Source organism: Varanus komodoensis, unplaced genomic scaffold (assembly GCF_004798865.1).
Source record: "Varanus komodoensis strain SLA01 unplaced genomic scaffold, ASM479886v1 scaffold2, whole genome shotgun sequence".
NCBI lineage: Eukaryota > Metazoa > Chordata > Lepidosauria > Squamata > Varanidae > Varanus > Varanus komodoensis.
In genome coordinates, this window is record NW_025335568.1 from 55,392,179 (window position 1) to 55,409,587 (window position 17,409).

The 17,409-nt window shown below is 38.2% G+C and overlaps 1 protein-coding gene across 1 annotated transcript in view; it reads right to left on the reverse strand.

Annotated features, from left to right (window-relative positions):
- LRPPRC (leucine rich pentatricopeptide repeat containing) overlaps nucleotides 1-17,409 on the reverse strand; it is a 112,307-nt gene that overhangs the window by 12,274 nt on the left and 82,624 nt on the right. The window contains exons 29-33 of the mRNA XM_044429233.1: nucleotides 17,164-17,296; nucleotides 14,067-14,193; nucleotides 7,456-7,544; nucleotides 2,456-2,660; nucleotides 268-410 (exon numbers count right to left, since the gene is read on the reverse strand). Of these exons, the coding sequence (XP_044285168.1) occupies nucleotides 268-410; nucleotides 2,456-2,660; nucleotides 7,456-7,544; nucleotides 14,067-14,193; nucleotides 17,164-17,296 (697 nt within the window). The remainder of the gene's footprint in view (nucleotides 1-267; nucleotides 411-2,455; nucleotides 2,661-7,455; nucleotides 7,545-14,066; nucleotides 14,194-17,163; nucleotides 17,297-17,409) is intronic.

The window sequence follows — 17,409 nt, forward strand, 5'->3', positions numbered from 1 at the left end:
GCAATTGCTTAGCAACCCTAGTATTGGACTCTCAGTGACAGTCTTGTTCAAATGAACAAAGATTCACATTATGACTTAGCCTCTGGCTTGCAAAGAACCATTTACCTGGTCATCTGTGGAAAGAACTGACCATGCAGGGAAGATTTCCAGAAATTGATACTCTCCTGAGGCCACAACTGCCTGGTCTGTGTATGTGCAGGCAGTAAGGCTAGTGAAGATTGTTGTGGGTTAGTCATTGATGCAGATATATTTACCAGGCTAACTTACTTCTTTCCAACTCTGGCTCCATTTTATTGTCAATCAAATTTCTAAACACATAGGCAATGCTTCTCTCTGACAGGTCAGAGTGTGACACTGTACCAGGGGTAAACATGGTCTCAATGTATTCCATGGCACCATCAAGGTTATTACTGGAGAAGAAAGGGGGAAAAGTATTGCAGTGGTTTAGTTCCTAAACCAATAAAGCAGGTACATGAATGTTTTATTTTATTCCAACATTAATATTACACAGAGTGGCAATGTTAAAAGTCCCTATGACCCCATTCATGCAGATATTGTCACAACATAAAGTGAAACAAACGTATGGCTAAGTGCATAGAGTTGGCACTAAATCCATTTCTTTCAGAAATGAACTCCAAACTGTTCTATGGCTGAGTAACTTTGACACAAATGTTGCCATTATTAACAAAACAAAGATGTCTACTGATTTGTTACTTCCAAAATAGTAAAAGGGCAAAAATAAAACATCCATGGATAACACCTGAATAATTAATGCAGAAGAAACCAAAGAGTATTTTTATAATATTAAATTAAATATTTTACTGAATATTTCATAAATGTCTTTTTGGATGCAAACACAGTGATATTAAAAGTGAAATGCTTAACAGCTTTGTCTCCATACACTCTTTTTGGAGCATAATGCAGCATGAGATGGCAGCATGTGAAAGTACCAGGATCGTGAGGAACAAGCAGTTGATGTCTCTGACAAAAAGTTCCACACAAAAAATTCTCTGGAGTACTTGGGCAGACTGTTTGTGGGACTGCAGCTGCTACAGCTTTGTGAAAAGTTAAGAGCCAAGTGCTCACTCAAAGAGATGCCTAAACACCAAACAGAGCAGGATTTTCTCCCCAGGAAATAATGCAGGAGCATGGCTAAGGCTGTTGATAAAATGAAGTATGAGTAAGTGCAACAGCATGTGTACCAGGCAAACAAATCTTCCTGATAAACCCTTCCTTTGTCTGTGTTATTTTGTTCTTCTGTGTAGCATATCCTTTGTATTCCCCTGCCTGTGGAATACTGACGAGAGAAATCCATGTTTGGGAGAAAGACTGATCTTCCAAACATCTTTGTAATAAGATATAAATTAGCCTAAATCACTTTTAATGAGGTTTGAGCACAGGAGTGTTGGATATAATGATCTGCAGTACTGAGCTCCCTTTGGCAAGGTGTCACATCAGTGTCTGAAAACAATCAGCATGGATTTGGAAATCCAGCTCAGGCAATTCTCTATTCTCTCTATCTTAATCATGTTACTGTTCTAAATCATCTTACTGCTATTCGGCAAGGACAGACTCACTGGGCCTATTTACCTGAGACACAGATACATGCAATGTAATATTACTATACAAATTTTCTGAATGAGAGAAAAAAGTTGGGTACAACTTGTAAGACTGTTTCAAAAATTAAGCTAAAGAACAGGGCAAAATTTCACTGAGAAGCCACTGCAAACAGATATATTTTGAGAACTACAAAAACATGTTCTAAATTTATCTGCTACGGAAAAAGTCACAAAGGATTTTCAACAGAAATACATTCATACTGCAATTGAAAAATGAAGTAGCATCAGTCCTATTAATCAAGGCAAGAACATGCATAGAAACATATGGCTGATGTGGATAGGTCATTAAAAGAAATAGAAAAATACTTCCCATGTTTTCAAAGCTTAAGCACATACTTTAAAAAGGAGTTTTCTATGTTCCATCAGAAAATTATGTAGCTGTTTTCCTTCAAATTTAGTAAGATTTAGCATGACCAACAGGCACATGTGAAAAACTGTGCTTTCATTCTTGGGTACAATGTGGGTGCAAAGCAAATTTAAAGCTTACTTGATACAAAGAGAAAACCTACTGGCTTTGGGAAGTTATGCATGCTGTGAATTAGTGCATTAACAAAAGACTACAGATATCAGGCTAACTCAAGGCTCCATTTAGGTAGACAGAACTTGAGTATAACTGAGGATGTTTGGCATCATTAGCCTACTTAAAGTTCATTTATCCAGTAATAACCTGGCAGTTTCTGCATTGCATTAAATGGACTCCAACCTTCATTGTTTCTGGGATAATACTAGCATCCATTTAACTATTATGTAGAGAAAGGTTACTGGTATGCAAGGCAAATTGGGTCACCATATTGTCTTTTCTCCTTGCTCATACAATAGAAGCAATACAAACTTACTTGTTGATGTGAGCTAATACTGTGTTGCTGAAGAAAAGCGTATGCGGCAACCTCATAGAGTCACGGAACCTTTCTATCATCTTCTCAACTGTGCGTATGCTCTCCAGGTCTCCCTTCTTAGTGAAAGCGTTAACAAGCTGAGTAACAGCTAATGCAGAGGGTACCTGGCCATTTTCAATAAGTGTCTTGAAAGTAGACATTGCATCTATTCAGGAGAATAAGGAAAAGTGAAAAAATAAAGCAAACTCTTTATTCAGAAACAGACCTTTGGATTTGGCATACATTATATATTTAACATTTAATTAAAGGAGAACAAGAATGGAAAATCTCTCCAGTCATTGAACTATCTATGGTTCTTTTGTGTGATACCTTAAGAAAGAAACCACATTTGAAAATTTCTCATGTCCTCTTGCTTGAACTTGCTATTGTTCCCTTTTGTGACATCTTAAGAAAATAATGGTATTCGTTATTTACGTTTCTTGTAGCAACTACAGGAATTTTCTGTTTCTTGTACACAGGTTGGGTTTGCACAACACACTAAGATCTGCTTCTGATGCCATGGCAATCCATCATGATTTGTTCTCATAGTTGAGTTACATGTTGTTATGTGAACAGGGCCCACTTCACCAAGGTGCTTCCCCCCCAAACGAGTCACCCTCCATGACCATGGGCTATTTTAGGGTTTGTGTCACCTATCGTGGTTTGTCATGCTGTCCAAACAACGATGGCATGACCCGCCTGTGAGCTACATGGTGGCAGCAGTAAAGTTCTCTTTCTGCCCCTGTCAAACAGCTGCTGGGTGATTGCCACTGCCAGCTTCCTCCAGAGTGCCAAAACAGCACTTTAGCTTGGCTTACAGAGGCTTTCCTGATTGCCACTCTGCACCACTGCCCCATGTTCAGAGCAATGGCCCAGTGTGACTCATGCACGCCCTGGGCAGCAACAGGGAATGAAACTGGCATTCCTACCTCCTGCTCAAGGGGCTTGCTTTCAAACAAGAGGAAAGGATCTGCTCTGTGCTGCTCCCCATGATTGGGGCAGTAGCATGAAGTGGAACCAGTACTGCCATCAATTCCCAATTCCTGCCCAAGAGGTCTACTGGAGACAGGAGCTGGCAATCTGCTCTGCGGCACTGCCCCATGTGGGAGCAGAACAGATCCCCCCTCACAGTTCCAGTCTCCATATTTAGCTCTAAATTTACAGTCACAATTTTAGAATGTTCTTCTAGATTACTAAGGCAATTTACATATCTTTTCAGAGAACATGGTTATATATATTAGTGTTGTGTAGTGGTTAACAGCACAGGACTGGGAGCCAGGTGATCTCGGTTCTAGCCCCCACTTGACGATGGAGCCAACTGGATGACTTTGGACCAGTCAGGGAGACTCAGCCCAACCCACGTAACTGGGCTGTTGTTGTGGGGATAAGACAGAGAGCAGCAGGAGGAGAATGTTATAATAATGCAATAAAAAGGGGAATATAAATATAATAAATAAAATCCATAATTTTCATTTTAAGGCACTGTTGACATTGAACACATACAGTTAATGTATTATAAACTTGAACAAAAATCACTAAGAAATGTGTAATAAGCATAATGCTTCATACAAATAAAGAAACTTGACTTTGTGGTAAACTGCCCAGAGAGCTTTGGCTACAGTCAGTATAGAAATGAAATTAATAATAATTTAATGGATACTGTTGTGAGCTCCCCCAAATTGGAAAATAATCAGTTTCCTGATCATTGTGATTCGTTTAGCAAAAGACAGACTAAACTAAGGCTGTGCATTTTATATCACTTTGTCCACCGTGTCTCTGGGCCCTTGCTTGCACTTGTGCTGTATTTTATTCATTTGTTTAAAAAGCACCTGAGAGGGACCAGCAGATGTGGTGGGTAAATTCTGAAGAATTTGCTTACATGTAGGTGCTTCATTTCCACTTCTTTCCCAGTTTAGAAGCAGCATGTCTTTGTGCAAGCAAGCTTATTTACAGAGATACACTTGCTTTAGCATTTATTTTAAATGTCAGTCTAGCATATCCAGAAGAGTTATGCTGGATCAGGTCAAGTCTAGTGTTTCTGTTCACACTGGCCTACAAGCTGCTCCAGTGGGAAGCCCACAAGTTGGATATCAGAGTGTAGTATTCTCATAATTGTGTTGCCCAGAAACTGGTCCACACAGGTGTAGTGCCTCAGATCTTGAGGCAGCATACAACCATTATGACTAGTACCCACTGATTTATCATCTATGCATTTCTCTAAATCATTTTTAAAGCCATCCAAATTGAGGGCCATAACTAATAATGTGGAAGTGAATTCCACCTCTTTCATGTTTTTCTAAGTCAAAAATCATCATCACCATCATCATCATCATCATCATCTCACATTTCTGTACCACCTGTAACCGAAACTCTCTAGGCAGTTCACAACATTTTAAGTCACCCATCCAGATTTCCACCAGGCCCAACCCTGCCTGGCTTCCAAGACTGGGCAGGATCAGGCACTTCAGGCTACACAGAAGAAAAAAAAAATCTTACCTGATGTAACAGTGGAGTTTCTCTAACCGCTTAATTTACCTTCCCTTTTTCAACTTTACAATAGACTTTTTAAAAAGTTCAGTGACTACAAACATATGCAATATTTCAAGTGCTATTACGCAACAGACTGAATAGATGGAGTAGCATATTGGCTGATTTATTTTCAATTCTGTTCCTAATTATGCTGGATACGGAATTTGCCTTTCTCACAGGAGCTGCACATGGAGTTGACATTTTCATCAAGCTGTCAACGACAACCCCAAATCTTTTTCTCGATTAGTCACTGCCAGACCCAACCTGTATCGCTTTGTACTTAAGTTTTATCAAACTGCATTTACTATTTTGATGCCATTCTCCCAATCTGGGGAAATTCTTTTAAAACTCTTTGCAATGCCTTTTTGTTTTCACCACCCTAAAAAACTTGGTGTCACACCAAACTTTGCCACCCACTTGCTCAACTCCTATCTCCACCCATCTGAAATACTTGTATTCACAAATTGGGGCAACATCAGTTTATAGCTTCAAGTAAACTTAAACTGGTGAGTGTCCCTCATGATGTCCATTCCAGGCACTATGAAAATTATTTTCTACATAGGTGCATATAAGAAATTCAACATACCACTAGTGTGCGAAAATAAGCAAGTTCATGACTCCACCCAGGAATTTTAAGTAGAAGTTGCTGCCCAAAATGAGAGCACCTCTTGCTTTTACATTTGCTACAGCTGGAGGCTGAAGAAAGCAAAATACACAAGAAATGCCAGCGTGACCTGGCATTCTAAGGAAACCCTGCCTAGCATGTGCATCAGAGCTTACCCATGGCTTCTGAGGGAGGGAGGGTGGCTTGACTCTCACTTCTGAAGCCATTCTGGGTTTCAAGGTATCTTTGTTTGGAAGTGTGGGGCCTTGTGGTTGCTTCTGCCAAAGGGCAGTAGTCAGACCTCACTTCCTTAGGGGTGAAAACCACTTAACAAAATTGGAAAGAAAATACTGTAATACATGGCAAAAATTATGTGCTGTTATTTTAAACTTTTGCCAACTCTAGTATTAAGAGACAAAAATGAAATATGACATAAGGACACAAACCTGGGTGAGTGAAAAGTGATGGGTGCTCTCAACAATAAGAGGATGAAGGAAGGGGGAACTGGAAATTAGACCTTGTGATTGTTTATTCAAAAGGTGCTGCAGGAACTTGCAAGCAAATATAGCATTTAGTGGCATGTGAAAATGTTCTATCTCTAGCAGAGCTGCTAGTGACAATTCAAGATCTGAATTACTGGAAATACAATGTACAAGAAAAGGTTTTAATCAAAGAACGTTAGTAGATATTCCTAGTAGCACCTTGATCCACTGTTTCACTCTCTTAGAATAAATTTAGAAGGGTGAATGTCAACAACAGGAAGCAAACAGAGCAGGTGAAAGACAGAGCTGTAGTATTATTCTTTCTTGGTATGTTTATCTAAATATTAACAGACTTCATGGGTGAGAGGGCAACTGGTATTAAGAATATTTCACTATTAACATTGTAATGAATTCAACTAGACAAGAAAAGCAATGACGCTGATGTTTGGTCAATGGCCGTCTTGCCTAGAATAATTCTATTTTATTCAAATAAGGGCCAAAATGAAGCAACCCGCCCAGCCCCAGGTGCCAAGACTGTAAGTAAGCGCCTAATATAATCCTATAGAAGCAACCACTTTTCGGCACAGACTTCTGGAGCCCTGCTTTGTTTTACAAAACTGTACATTCAGTTCTACACACAGCCTCAAAGCTGAAATCAAACAACATGCATTGAACAGACTGATATAGTCTAACGACAACATTGCCCAGCACTGTACTCTCCGGCATTTACTTTCCTCAGCCAGCATTGCTGATGCCATGCAATGTAAGCTGGAAAGGAGCACAAAAGCAGAATGTATGTTTCAACACTGTTGGTATTGCAAACTATTACAAAGTATTAGATTAAGGTTTTTTAAAATCAATATTATAATCATTTAGTGCACAGCCATGCACATTTAACACTCAATTTAACTCACTTGATATCTTGTACTACCAACACAATGTGCAGGAAGAAACTGCTGGGAATTGTTTCAGATGCTCTAAGGTATGTTAATTTCCAAAGCAAAATGACTTGTGCTGTGAATTTTAACGCACTTGAAAGCCTGTACTTTCTCTCGTTCTGGAGCACAAATTTTGCATGTCTGAAGAGCTGTGATTCATCTTAAGAAAACCCATCTTGTGTTAAATGGAACGGAAACTGGACTAAGTGGTCAAATGACAAGTACATTCATATTCAAGCTGTATTATAAATGCATGTACAGTAATTTACGTCTCTCAGCTACCACAAAAGGCGCTTGATAAGCAGGTAATTTGCTAAATGGACTCCTTTATCCAAGTATTTGAAGGGCGTTACAAGAAAAATCTGCAGAGGCATTAATGTGACGTAAAGGTCAAGCATTGTGACATACCTTTCAAATAATCCCGCCTAACTTGCGTTATGATGAGGAGGCTGCTGGCAGCATCGTTCAGCACGAAGCCCTTGATGTGGGTCTCAGCGCTAAAAGAAGCAGACATTTAGAAAGGAATTACTGACATGCTTCTGATACGATAATAAATGGTTGAGCACCAAGGTGAAATTATAAAAACTACTGTTCGTATGTTAAAAATATTGCTGCAAAATATCGACCTGGAGACAGCTTTTGTGTTATCCTGTCAATGGTTATAGAAGGATAATTTTTTTGTGCATTCTGACAGATGACAAAGTTGGAAATGAGCAACAAAAGAAACAAAGTACAAGATTTTTTTTAAACAATCGGTTCAGATTCTTGAATGCTGACATATTAGATGACGAAAATAACTGCATGCCCGGCATTGTTCTGCTGTATCCTAAGCAGGTTACTTTCTTCTTCTTTTTTAAAAACAGTCACCATAATTATAAAATGTAAAACTATTCTTTCCGCAATAAAAATGCAACATTTATTTTCAGCACTGTATATTTTAAATATAAACTAAAGGGATATTATGAACCAACACCGTATCATTTGGTTGATTTAATTTTCAAATTTCTGTCATCTGGATGCATACAGGTTTTAAAAAACTCGACATACTGCCTTTGCTGCCTTAAACTAAGAATTTATTATTCATCAGTTCTATATCCCTTACAAGGCAAAAAATAAATAAATAAAACAAATAAAATAAAAAATAAAGAGGAAGAGAGAGAAAGAGAGCAAGAACAAGAAAAAAGGGAAAGAAAAACCACCTTCCCAGGTCTGTAACTGCAGTGAGAACTTAGCTTTAATAATATTGGTTAAAGCCTTTCAAGGAACATACATTCCACACAGACTAACCAGAAAATCCTTTTCTATTTGTGCACGCAAGTGTGCCTGGAAATGCTCTCAACATCCATAATAAAATTTAGACTTTTCTTTTTCTAGTATCTCGGGATAACTTTACAGGGTTCATTTTCTAGGTCAGAAAATTTCCTCTGGCCAGAGTATGTGTAGAACTGCCATTTGCCGTATCAACAATCAAGATAAACCACGGTGATCTTCTTGTGGCAAACAACTGAGCAGCCTACCTACTTGAACTTATGAGCTGAGCGGATTGGGAGGTAAGCAGGGTCATTGCTAAATTATTCTCATCAATCCCAAGAAAATCCTTCATTGAGTTCACAATATGACTATCCTCTCAGTCACTTTCAGCCTCTGGGGCCGGCCAATGAAGTCACTGGGCTCAGGATTTTCTTACTCTCCAACCAATCCCTTTAATCCCTGCCTAAGCACCCATTGCTCAGTTCCGCTTTTTTCTTTGTCCCATCTGTCAAAGCCTTTAAGTCAACAATTCATGCATGAGACTGTAAATTACATATAACAAAGGATTTACTTTCTCCAATCTTCCAATCTTCAGTGTGATTAAATAGATGTTAGCCACTATTACAGAACTAATCCTCCATTCCAGTTCTACTACATTTCTATTTTAGAACCATACCTAATATTCATCAAATTTGTAAATGTAGGACTCTGGGCTGACTAGAATCATTAGAAAATGCAAGTTTTTTTAATTAGTTCCTTTTAATTCTGCTATCAGATATGATGGATTAAAGCAAAGTTACTCCATTACTTCAAAGAGAAGGACTTCTAATTCCTTCTTCACTGTAAATGAGACAAAGCTACTCCAAAACAATTTCATCTTGGAGTTATCCTTCTCCCTATCCTTTAGTTTCTCACCTAGATTACACTTTGTCAAAAATTCGTTTTATAATGCTAATGCTTCATATGAGGGCTCAAAATAATGAGGAGGTTCATACAACACAATTACCCATTGTGAATAACTAGTGTAGTCTTACAGCTTCCTAGTATCTGTAGTCTTACCTCATCAATTTCCTTGACCATTTCAGCTGACAAAAATGGGGGTGGAGGAATGGAGGTAAAAGCAGGTACATCAAAAGGGACAGGAGAAATTCACTTTGTATGTTACCTGCTCATTTCACTGCTCACTGTGACAGCTGAAACAGAAACTGACCAAGAAAGACTACACATATTGGACAGACACAAGGCATGCCAGACCAACAGATGATGATGATAAATAGCTTATGACTCATTTGTGCATTTCTTGGGGGCTAAGAAAAACACACAACTCCAATGATGTGCTTTGTTTCAGGATGCGCCCCCCCCCAATGACTGCAAACAAAAAGAGGTAGCAGTCAAGAGTAAGGAGGGGGAGACAAAATGGGTTCTGTTCTAAAGGGTACCAGGATACTGGATGAAGGCCTTGAGGAAGGAGGAGCAGAACAGCTGCATGGATCCTGATTGTTTTTCAAGTGCACTATGGGTTCTTCCATGAACAGTCCACATTGCAGTTTTTTCAAAGGGTGGCTTGCTTATTTATTTATTTAAACCATTTGTATGCTACCTATTGTGCCACAGCACCTCTGGGCAGCTCACAATCATAAGATAAAAGCTATAATAAAATTAAGATACAACAGTTAAAAGTGCAATAGGAATAAAATACAGATTTTATTCAAAAACAGGTTTAGTGGCATCAAGTATTACAATTTTTTTTTTTAATAGGTCTTTGCCTGGTGCCTAAAGGAATATAAAAAAGGCGCCAGGCGAATCTCCTTGGGGAGAGCATTCCAAATATGGGGAACAGCCACAGAAAAGCCCTCTTCCTAGCAATCATCCCTCTCACTTCCCCTAGGGCAAGGGTCGGCAACCTGCGGCTCCAGAGCCGCACGTGGCTCCACCACTCAAAACACATGCCGGCACAGCCGATCTGGGACCGAGGCTCCGAGTTACAAAATACTAATAGGTGATGATGAGGCATCCAGCCAGGAACGCCCTGCTAGATGGTTAAGTAAATTGCTACATTCCTCTGCTATTGTGCAGGGAAAGAGTGGAGCAAGCTTCCTGCAGGCTCTCATGTTACGTGAAACTCTGCTGAAAAGATTCTCTTTGGCCAAATGTAATCTCCTTCCTCTGAATGTTAAAAGCTGTGCTTGGGACCTGTCACAATTCACAGCACTTTACTATTTATCTGCTAATCAGTCACTAAACACACCTATATCTGCAACTTCCTCCGGTAGGCCAACCATGGATAAATTGAAGAAAAGAAAAGTTTCTAAAGAAAACCAAACGTTTAATGATAGGTGGGTAGATTCATTTGCTTTTACTGCTGATGAACTTATGGGGTTTGCTGTTTAATGCATGCAGCCCTTTAGAAACTGACTTTGACTCTGCAGGAAGCTGTTCTCCTATTCAAAATATATGAAAGGCGTCCTACTAGTTTACAATGTAAGATTAAAAATAACAGTTTTTAGTGACTGAACAAGAGCTGCAGCTAAATCATAATGAAGATATACATAGCATTAAGGTAAAAAACTATATATGCAGTGTTATCTTCATTTTAGATGTCAAAAGGGTTTTGTGGCTCCTGGTGTTTTCTTTTGTGTGGGAAATGGTCCAAATGGCTCTTTGAGTGTTAAAGGTTGCCGACCCCTGCCCTAGGGGATGGCTCACACTGGAGGGCCCCCTGCATAATCTCACAGGCTGGGTAGACATATAACATGTTAAGCAAATGTGGCCAAGAACTCCTGGTATGATTCCTCAAAGAATTCTAACTTTTCACTCATGTTTTGGGAAGGTGTTAATTTTATCTACCCATCCATACATCTCTACAAATAGTCTTATGTTGCTAGAGAAACAGCTGTTATAATTGTATAAATTACTAATATTTTGTAGGGTTAATGAATTATGCTTTTAACAAACTTGGTCAGTGATTCTGAAAATTCTTTGCTCTGATACATTCCATATACTTGGGTTTAAGAATCATAACACACAAAGATCAATAGTTTTCTTCCTTCTCTTATTATGAAAATCTGTCATTTTGTTAGAAGAAAATGCTTTATGCTTCTTCTCTATTTTTTGGTTAGCATCCATACACTGGTTCCACTCAGACCTTGTGTATATGATCCTCAGGCATGTTTTTCCCACACCACTAATTCTTCATCCAGTACAATTGGGAGGAAAATATCAAATGTCCAGTATACTGAACAAAAAATGAAAGCAAATGCTGCCACTCTCCTCCTCGTGGCTTTGACAGGGAAAGGAAGTGGGAAGATGAAAAGTTGGAGACTCATTCACAGAACATTATCTACAGTTTGTCATTATGTCCCAACACAGCCATCGAAAGAAATGTTGAAGTTAAGACTTTTTAGACTTAAGTCTGTAGACTTCTGGTGTCTTTTAAATCAATTCAATGCAAGTTTAACTTGAAACCTTACTTTGCTCAACTGAATTATGTTGTACTTGTTTATTGGTTTGTATTGATCTTTATTTTTCTAGATATTACTGAACTTTGGGTGGTTTGCTTTTATATTTTTCTTAAAGATAATTAGATCCTATAGTTTTCTGTACATGCTATAACCTTTGTGGTTATTCCCAATTAGCCCATATAATTCACTGGTTAGCACCAAATTATTATAGAGGTTGATCTTTGAACTCAGCATTCAAAGTATTATATTTATAATTTTTTATATCTAAGATTGGTAGCAGTCATCATCAACACGTTAACCTAATGCATTCTTTCAACATGCTGAAAGAACCATAACCCATCTGCTTCCATAATGCAGTGTAATGTGATTCAAGGCTGGGTCATATAGATTTTAATATACAAGTGGATGTGTTGGTTTTAATATACAAGCAAGTGTGTGCGTGCGCGCGGGTGCATTGACACTCCTAAGCGCACACATACCCAATTCCCACAATAAGTCCTCCCCCCCAAAAAAAAGGATGGAAAGATTTCAGGAACTAGGCCTGTGTGTGGTGGCCATGGCATAGCCAAGGTCTGCTCTTAACTATACACTCATAACTACTACACTGGGAACTACACTTGATAACTAGATATGCTCAGTTATGGTACTGGGATAGGAATCTAAATGGGAAACTACTTGAAGTTGTTCCAAGTGCGTCTTCCAGTGGAAACTCATATCATTTGAAAGTTCATTGATGAGAACTAGAATGTATATTTCCCCTGGGTATACAGCTTACTCCAGACAGTTCAAAAGAAACCTGGGTCAATCCAACTCAAAAGAAAACTGGCATGAAAAAATATTGATAGCATACTTCTGAATATACCACATGCTACAACAATCCAATGGTCCAGGTGATAGTGACTATCAGAGTCTCACCTGCCACAAATCAGCTGTCAGGACTGAACACTGCAATTACCATTTAATTACTTATAAAATAAAGTCATTACTTATGATAAAATAATTCAGGATTGTCTATATGAAGTAAATCTGTCTTCCTCTTTGAACTGTACATTCAAATGACTCAACATCAACATGTGTGGGTGTGCAAATGAGGTGGCAGCGACATGAAGGAATGGCTTCAGGTTCTTTTACCTGCCTGCTTTTGTACTTTCCACTTGCTTGCACACATCATCATAATCACATCAGCAGCGATCTTGAAAACCTCTTCCAAATGCTAAAATGGTATTGTACATGATGGCTATTTTTCTAAGCCACCCTGAGCATGCACAAGCCCAAGAAGAAAGTCAACTAGTACCCAGAGGAACAGAGAAGAGAGGCACAATGACAGCATTTTGTCCCCTTCTATACCTCATGTTTCGCATCATGTTACACTAGCGCACAAATCTGCATGGAAAGAAGCTAGAGAGAGGTGTCCTGTCTTGATTTTATAGCCTCTGAATTTCTTTTTCTCTTTTGGCTCTTGGTGATGATTTTGCTGCTAAGATTATGCCCAAAAGTTATTAAAACACTTGCTTTTATTTCTGTATCTATCTCTACATTAACAATACAATTACCACTAGGATCTACTTTAAAATATTTTAAAATTATTTCTGTGGCTTATGCCAAAACAAAACAAAAAGCCATGAACAATTTCTTACACAAACATTTACCCATTTAACAAGAAAACAGACAAAAACTTAACACACTGAATTATAAAATAGGACCATTTTGTATGTTTTGATTAGTTGCATATTCCCATTGACTACATTTTTGTAGTCTACATTGACTACATTTTTGACTACATTTTTGTAGTCAATTTAAAAATGTAGACACAACTACATTTTTAAAAGAACTAATGCTATAGACCAGTAACAGGCGCACAACACAGAAGTAAACAGTTTATGCAGAAAACTGCCCAGCCCACCTCACTAAATGGCATTTCTTCCTATTCATGACATTCTGTCAGTGAATTCAATAAAAAGTCACACTTGCAGCACCCCGTGGTTGGTCTTAGGACCGTCAGGACTATCCAGCCATAAGAAGTGAATGGTGCTTCAATGATGTGTGCATTGCTTAAATTAAGTGTGCCAAGTGTGTGACTGGGCTGTGATGCACCATTAACTACAAAATGACCCGCAAATGCCAACCTTGTTTTAACTTACACTGTATGCTGTACTGGAAAGACCAAAGCATAATGCTGCTCCCAAGCTGGGCCATTTTTCTATTTAGAAAATGGAAACTGCACCTAAAAGTAAACTTTGCAATAATTTGTATACACAGTTAAAAACACTTAAGCTAAGAGACAAATGTATACACAAAAATACTTACATGTTTTTTACTTCCATTGCCTTTTCAAGATCACCTTTGCTGAATAATGCTTTTATAAGACTTATATAATCACTGATTTCAAACACAATATTGTTCTTTTGTGCTTCTAGTAAAATATTGTATGCCTCTGCAAAGAGAATTAAAAAACAATTGATGTGTCAGCTTTTACTGAAGTGTCACCGAAGAGTAGTCCTCTTTCTCTTTCTCTTTTAATGACAGCATTTGAAACAAATCTATTCTTTCTTCATATATCTTTCAAAGCTACATTTATGAAACTGTCTGTTTTGGGGTTAAAATTAATTTCTTCTGCGTATTGCTTTTTTAAAAACAAAAATCTTTTTAAAACATTTATCAACTTAAATTTGCTTCACGTAAAGGAGAAAAATTCCACCACTAACACCCATGGCTTAGAAATTCTGCCTCAGCCATCTTCAAAATTGCCCCTTTCAAGTTCATTAACTAAAGTCTCTAGCTGTGCTACCTGCTTTGAAGACATACTGCATATTATTTTAATGCAATCCCAAATTCAGTGGTAGGGAGTTATGTTTGCTATTGTATCATACTAGCATTCAGCAAATACTGGCAGTGTTTTCAGTATTGGGAGATCAAATTATTTGGCTACGACAAGATTTACATAGAAACATACAATTTACAAATATACAGATATTTAACAAGTAAACTAAAACTGCATTTATTTGACTGATTAACAGTTTTATTTCACACATTCACAATAACTGTCATTTAGTGAAAAGACATTACCAAAAAAGGAGGGAAAAAAAGGTAACTGCACTTTTCAGTCATTTACTTTTCTGAACAAGATTGTGCAGCTGTAAACATCCTGCTAACACTGGAATCTCTAAAGTACACTAAAAATATATACATCTGGCAAAAAACTGTACCCAATTTCATGCAATAGAATGTCATATTAAATATTTAATATGTCATATTGTCAAATGTCATATTAAATATTTTAAATGCAATGTAATTTGTACAATCCAATAAACTTTATACATATATTTAGTGGAATTCAAGCACTTTTTGAAAATTTGTCTACAAAACGGAAGAGTAAGAAACATCTTGGAAGAATACAATGCTTATACTGGTTAAAACTGAGCCATGGTATGATTAAAGATAAACACACACACACATTCATGATATTATGAGAGAAGATGCACCTATTTCAATAAAAGAGAATATCATCCCAGCAGCTTGAATGGATGGAAAACTATTCAGCTACTTTAATAGACACATATAAAGATTTTGGCATTTTGGTCACGTAACTTTCTGCTACTGATCAGATGCTGCATGGTTTTCCTGATAAAGATGACCCTTGGAACACATGACAGAAAGACCTACTGCATGGGGCACAAACATCTGACGTTGGTTTATCAGCTGCATCCCTACTTCGATGAGTGGAGCTTTGCCAGTTATCCACAGTGGTAACTTCGTGCTGGGATTACTGTAATGTACTTTATGTGGAGCTGGACACTGCGACTGGTCCAAATCACGCAGCATGCCTGCTGGCAAGGACTGGCTTTCACAAACCTATCATGCCAGTCTTTCACAAGTTACATTGGCTGCTGGTTGCCATTCAGGCATAACGTATACAGCCCTAAACAGCTTGGGGCCAGAATATCTGAGGAAATGCCTATCTCCATATATCCCAACCCAATCACTGAGTTCTTCATCAGAGACACTTCGCTGAATCCCTCCCCCCAAAAGAGTAAGGGGAGAGCAGGCCAGGAGAAGGGCCTTTTTTGTAATAGCACCCCACTGGGGAATTTGCTTCCACTAGAGAACTGCCAGGTGTCTTCTTCTCCCTTAAGCAGCAATTAAAAACATTCCATTTCAGTAACTATTTTGGTGAGTGAGTTGACTTAGTTTTAATGATTCTCACATTGGTTTTACTCTGCAAGTGTCATGTTATGAATTTTAACTGCCAATTTTACCTTACTTGAAATTATATTCTATTTTAGTTATAAGGATATTTCTATTGGTTCTATTAACTGACAGTTTATCTTTTATGCCCCCCTCTTATTGCTTTTTTATATGTTTTATTATGTATTGTTCAAATGTATTGTTAATCGTATTGTTATGTCTAATGCTGTATAATGTATTATGAACCTCTCAGGGAGCCTTAAGGTTAAAAATGCAGCATACACATTCAATAAATAAATTAATAATACATAATAGCTGGCAGTGGAGTGGGATGGGGGGGGTGATTTTACATTATGGTTGCAACAGATTGTAAGTCACTGCCAGTGACGATTTATTGCCAAAGTGATAACTTCCCTCTGGAGGAGTCACTTCAGGGATGAAATGTAGGCAAGGTTATCATAGAATCATAGAAGAGTAGAGTTAGAAGGGGCCATGAAGGCCATCGGGTCCAACCCCCTGCTGTTGCAGGACACCAATTTACACCATCCAACTCAGATGGCTGTCCCACAGATGGCTCTAGTGTGGGAGGTTATTTGTATTTCATTTGTTCTGTCTCTTGTGAGAGGAAAGGTTCAGGAATTTGGTATTTCTATGCAGAGCTAAACATAAAAAAGATTCAAAGTAGAACAGTTAATTCACAACAGCTGTTATTTGTGCCAATAACTATTTTTCTTGCTATGCTAAATTAACACTTAGGAGAAACAGACTATTATTCTCTGTAGTTAGAAAGATATTCTCTACAACTGATCATGCCTACATTGGAGATTACTAATCAAAGTAACAATAGAGCTGGTCCCATGGCATGACAGCCTACTATGGGTTATTTGATCCACACTGGGGTTGCAACCTGTGCTGCTGCCATTTTGAAAACGATTAAACCCTGCTTGGCAGGCAAATCTAGTCAGTGTGGATCACATGAGAAAGCTATGGCTCCCTCATGGGTTAAATCATCCACAAGCCGTGGTATGTCATCCAGACTGGGTCACTGTCTCTTCAAGTATTAAATTATCCACAAGTCAGTCCTTACAATAGCAAGATAGTATTACAAGCACATACTGTGAGCTTGTGGACTGAGCACTAGGAGTAATCCAAATCTGCTGATGTTTGGGCATAAAAAATTCATGAAGCACAGCAATCACAGCACTCTTAATGCATTTACCTTCAACTTTATCACTTTTGCAGAGATGGTGTAGTTGTTTCTTAAGACCGGTAGGATGCACAGGTGACACTGAAGAGGGGGCAGATCTGACCACCTCATACACACCCTCAACACAAGCTTCATCATATGAAGTCTTTAAAAGAAAAGTAGCAGCTTATGTTAATAATCATCATTCGTAAGTACAATATCTCCCTCTGTACCCACTCAAATATCAAGAATAAAAGATGACCACAATGCAGATATTTC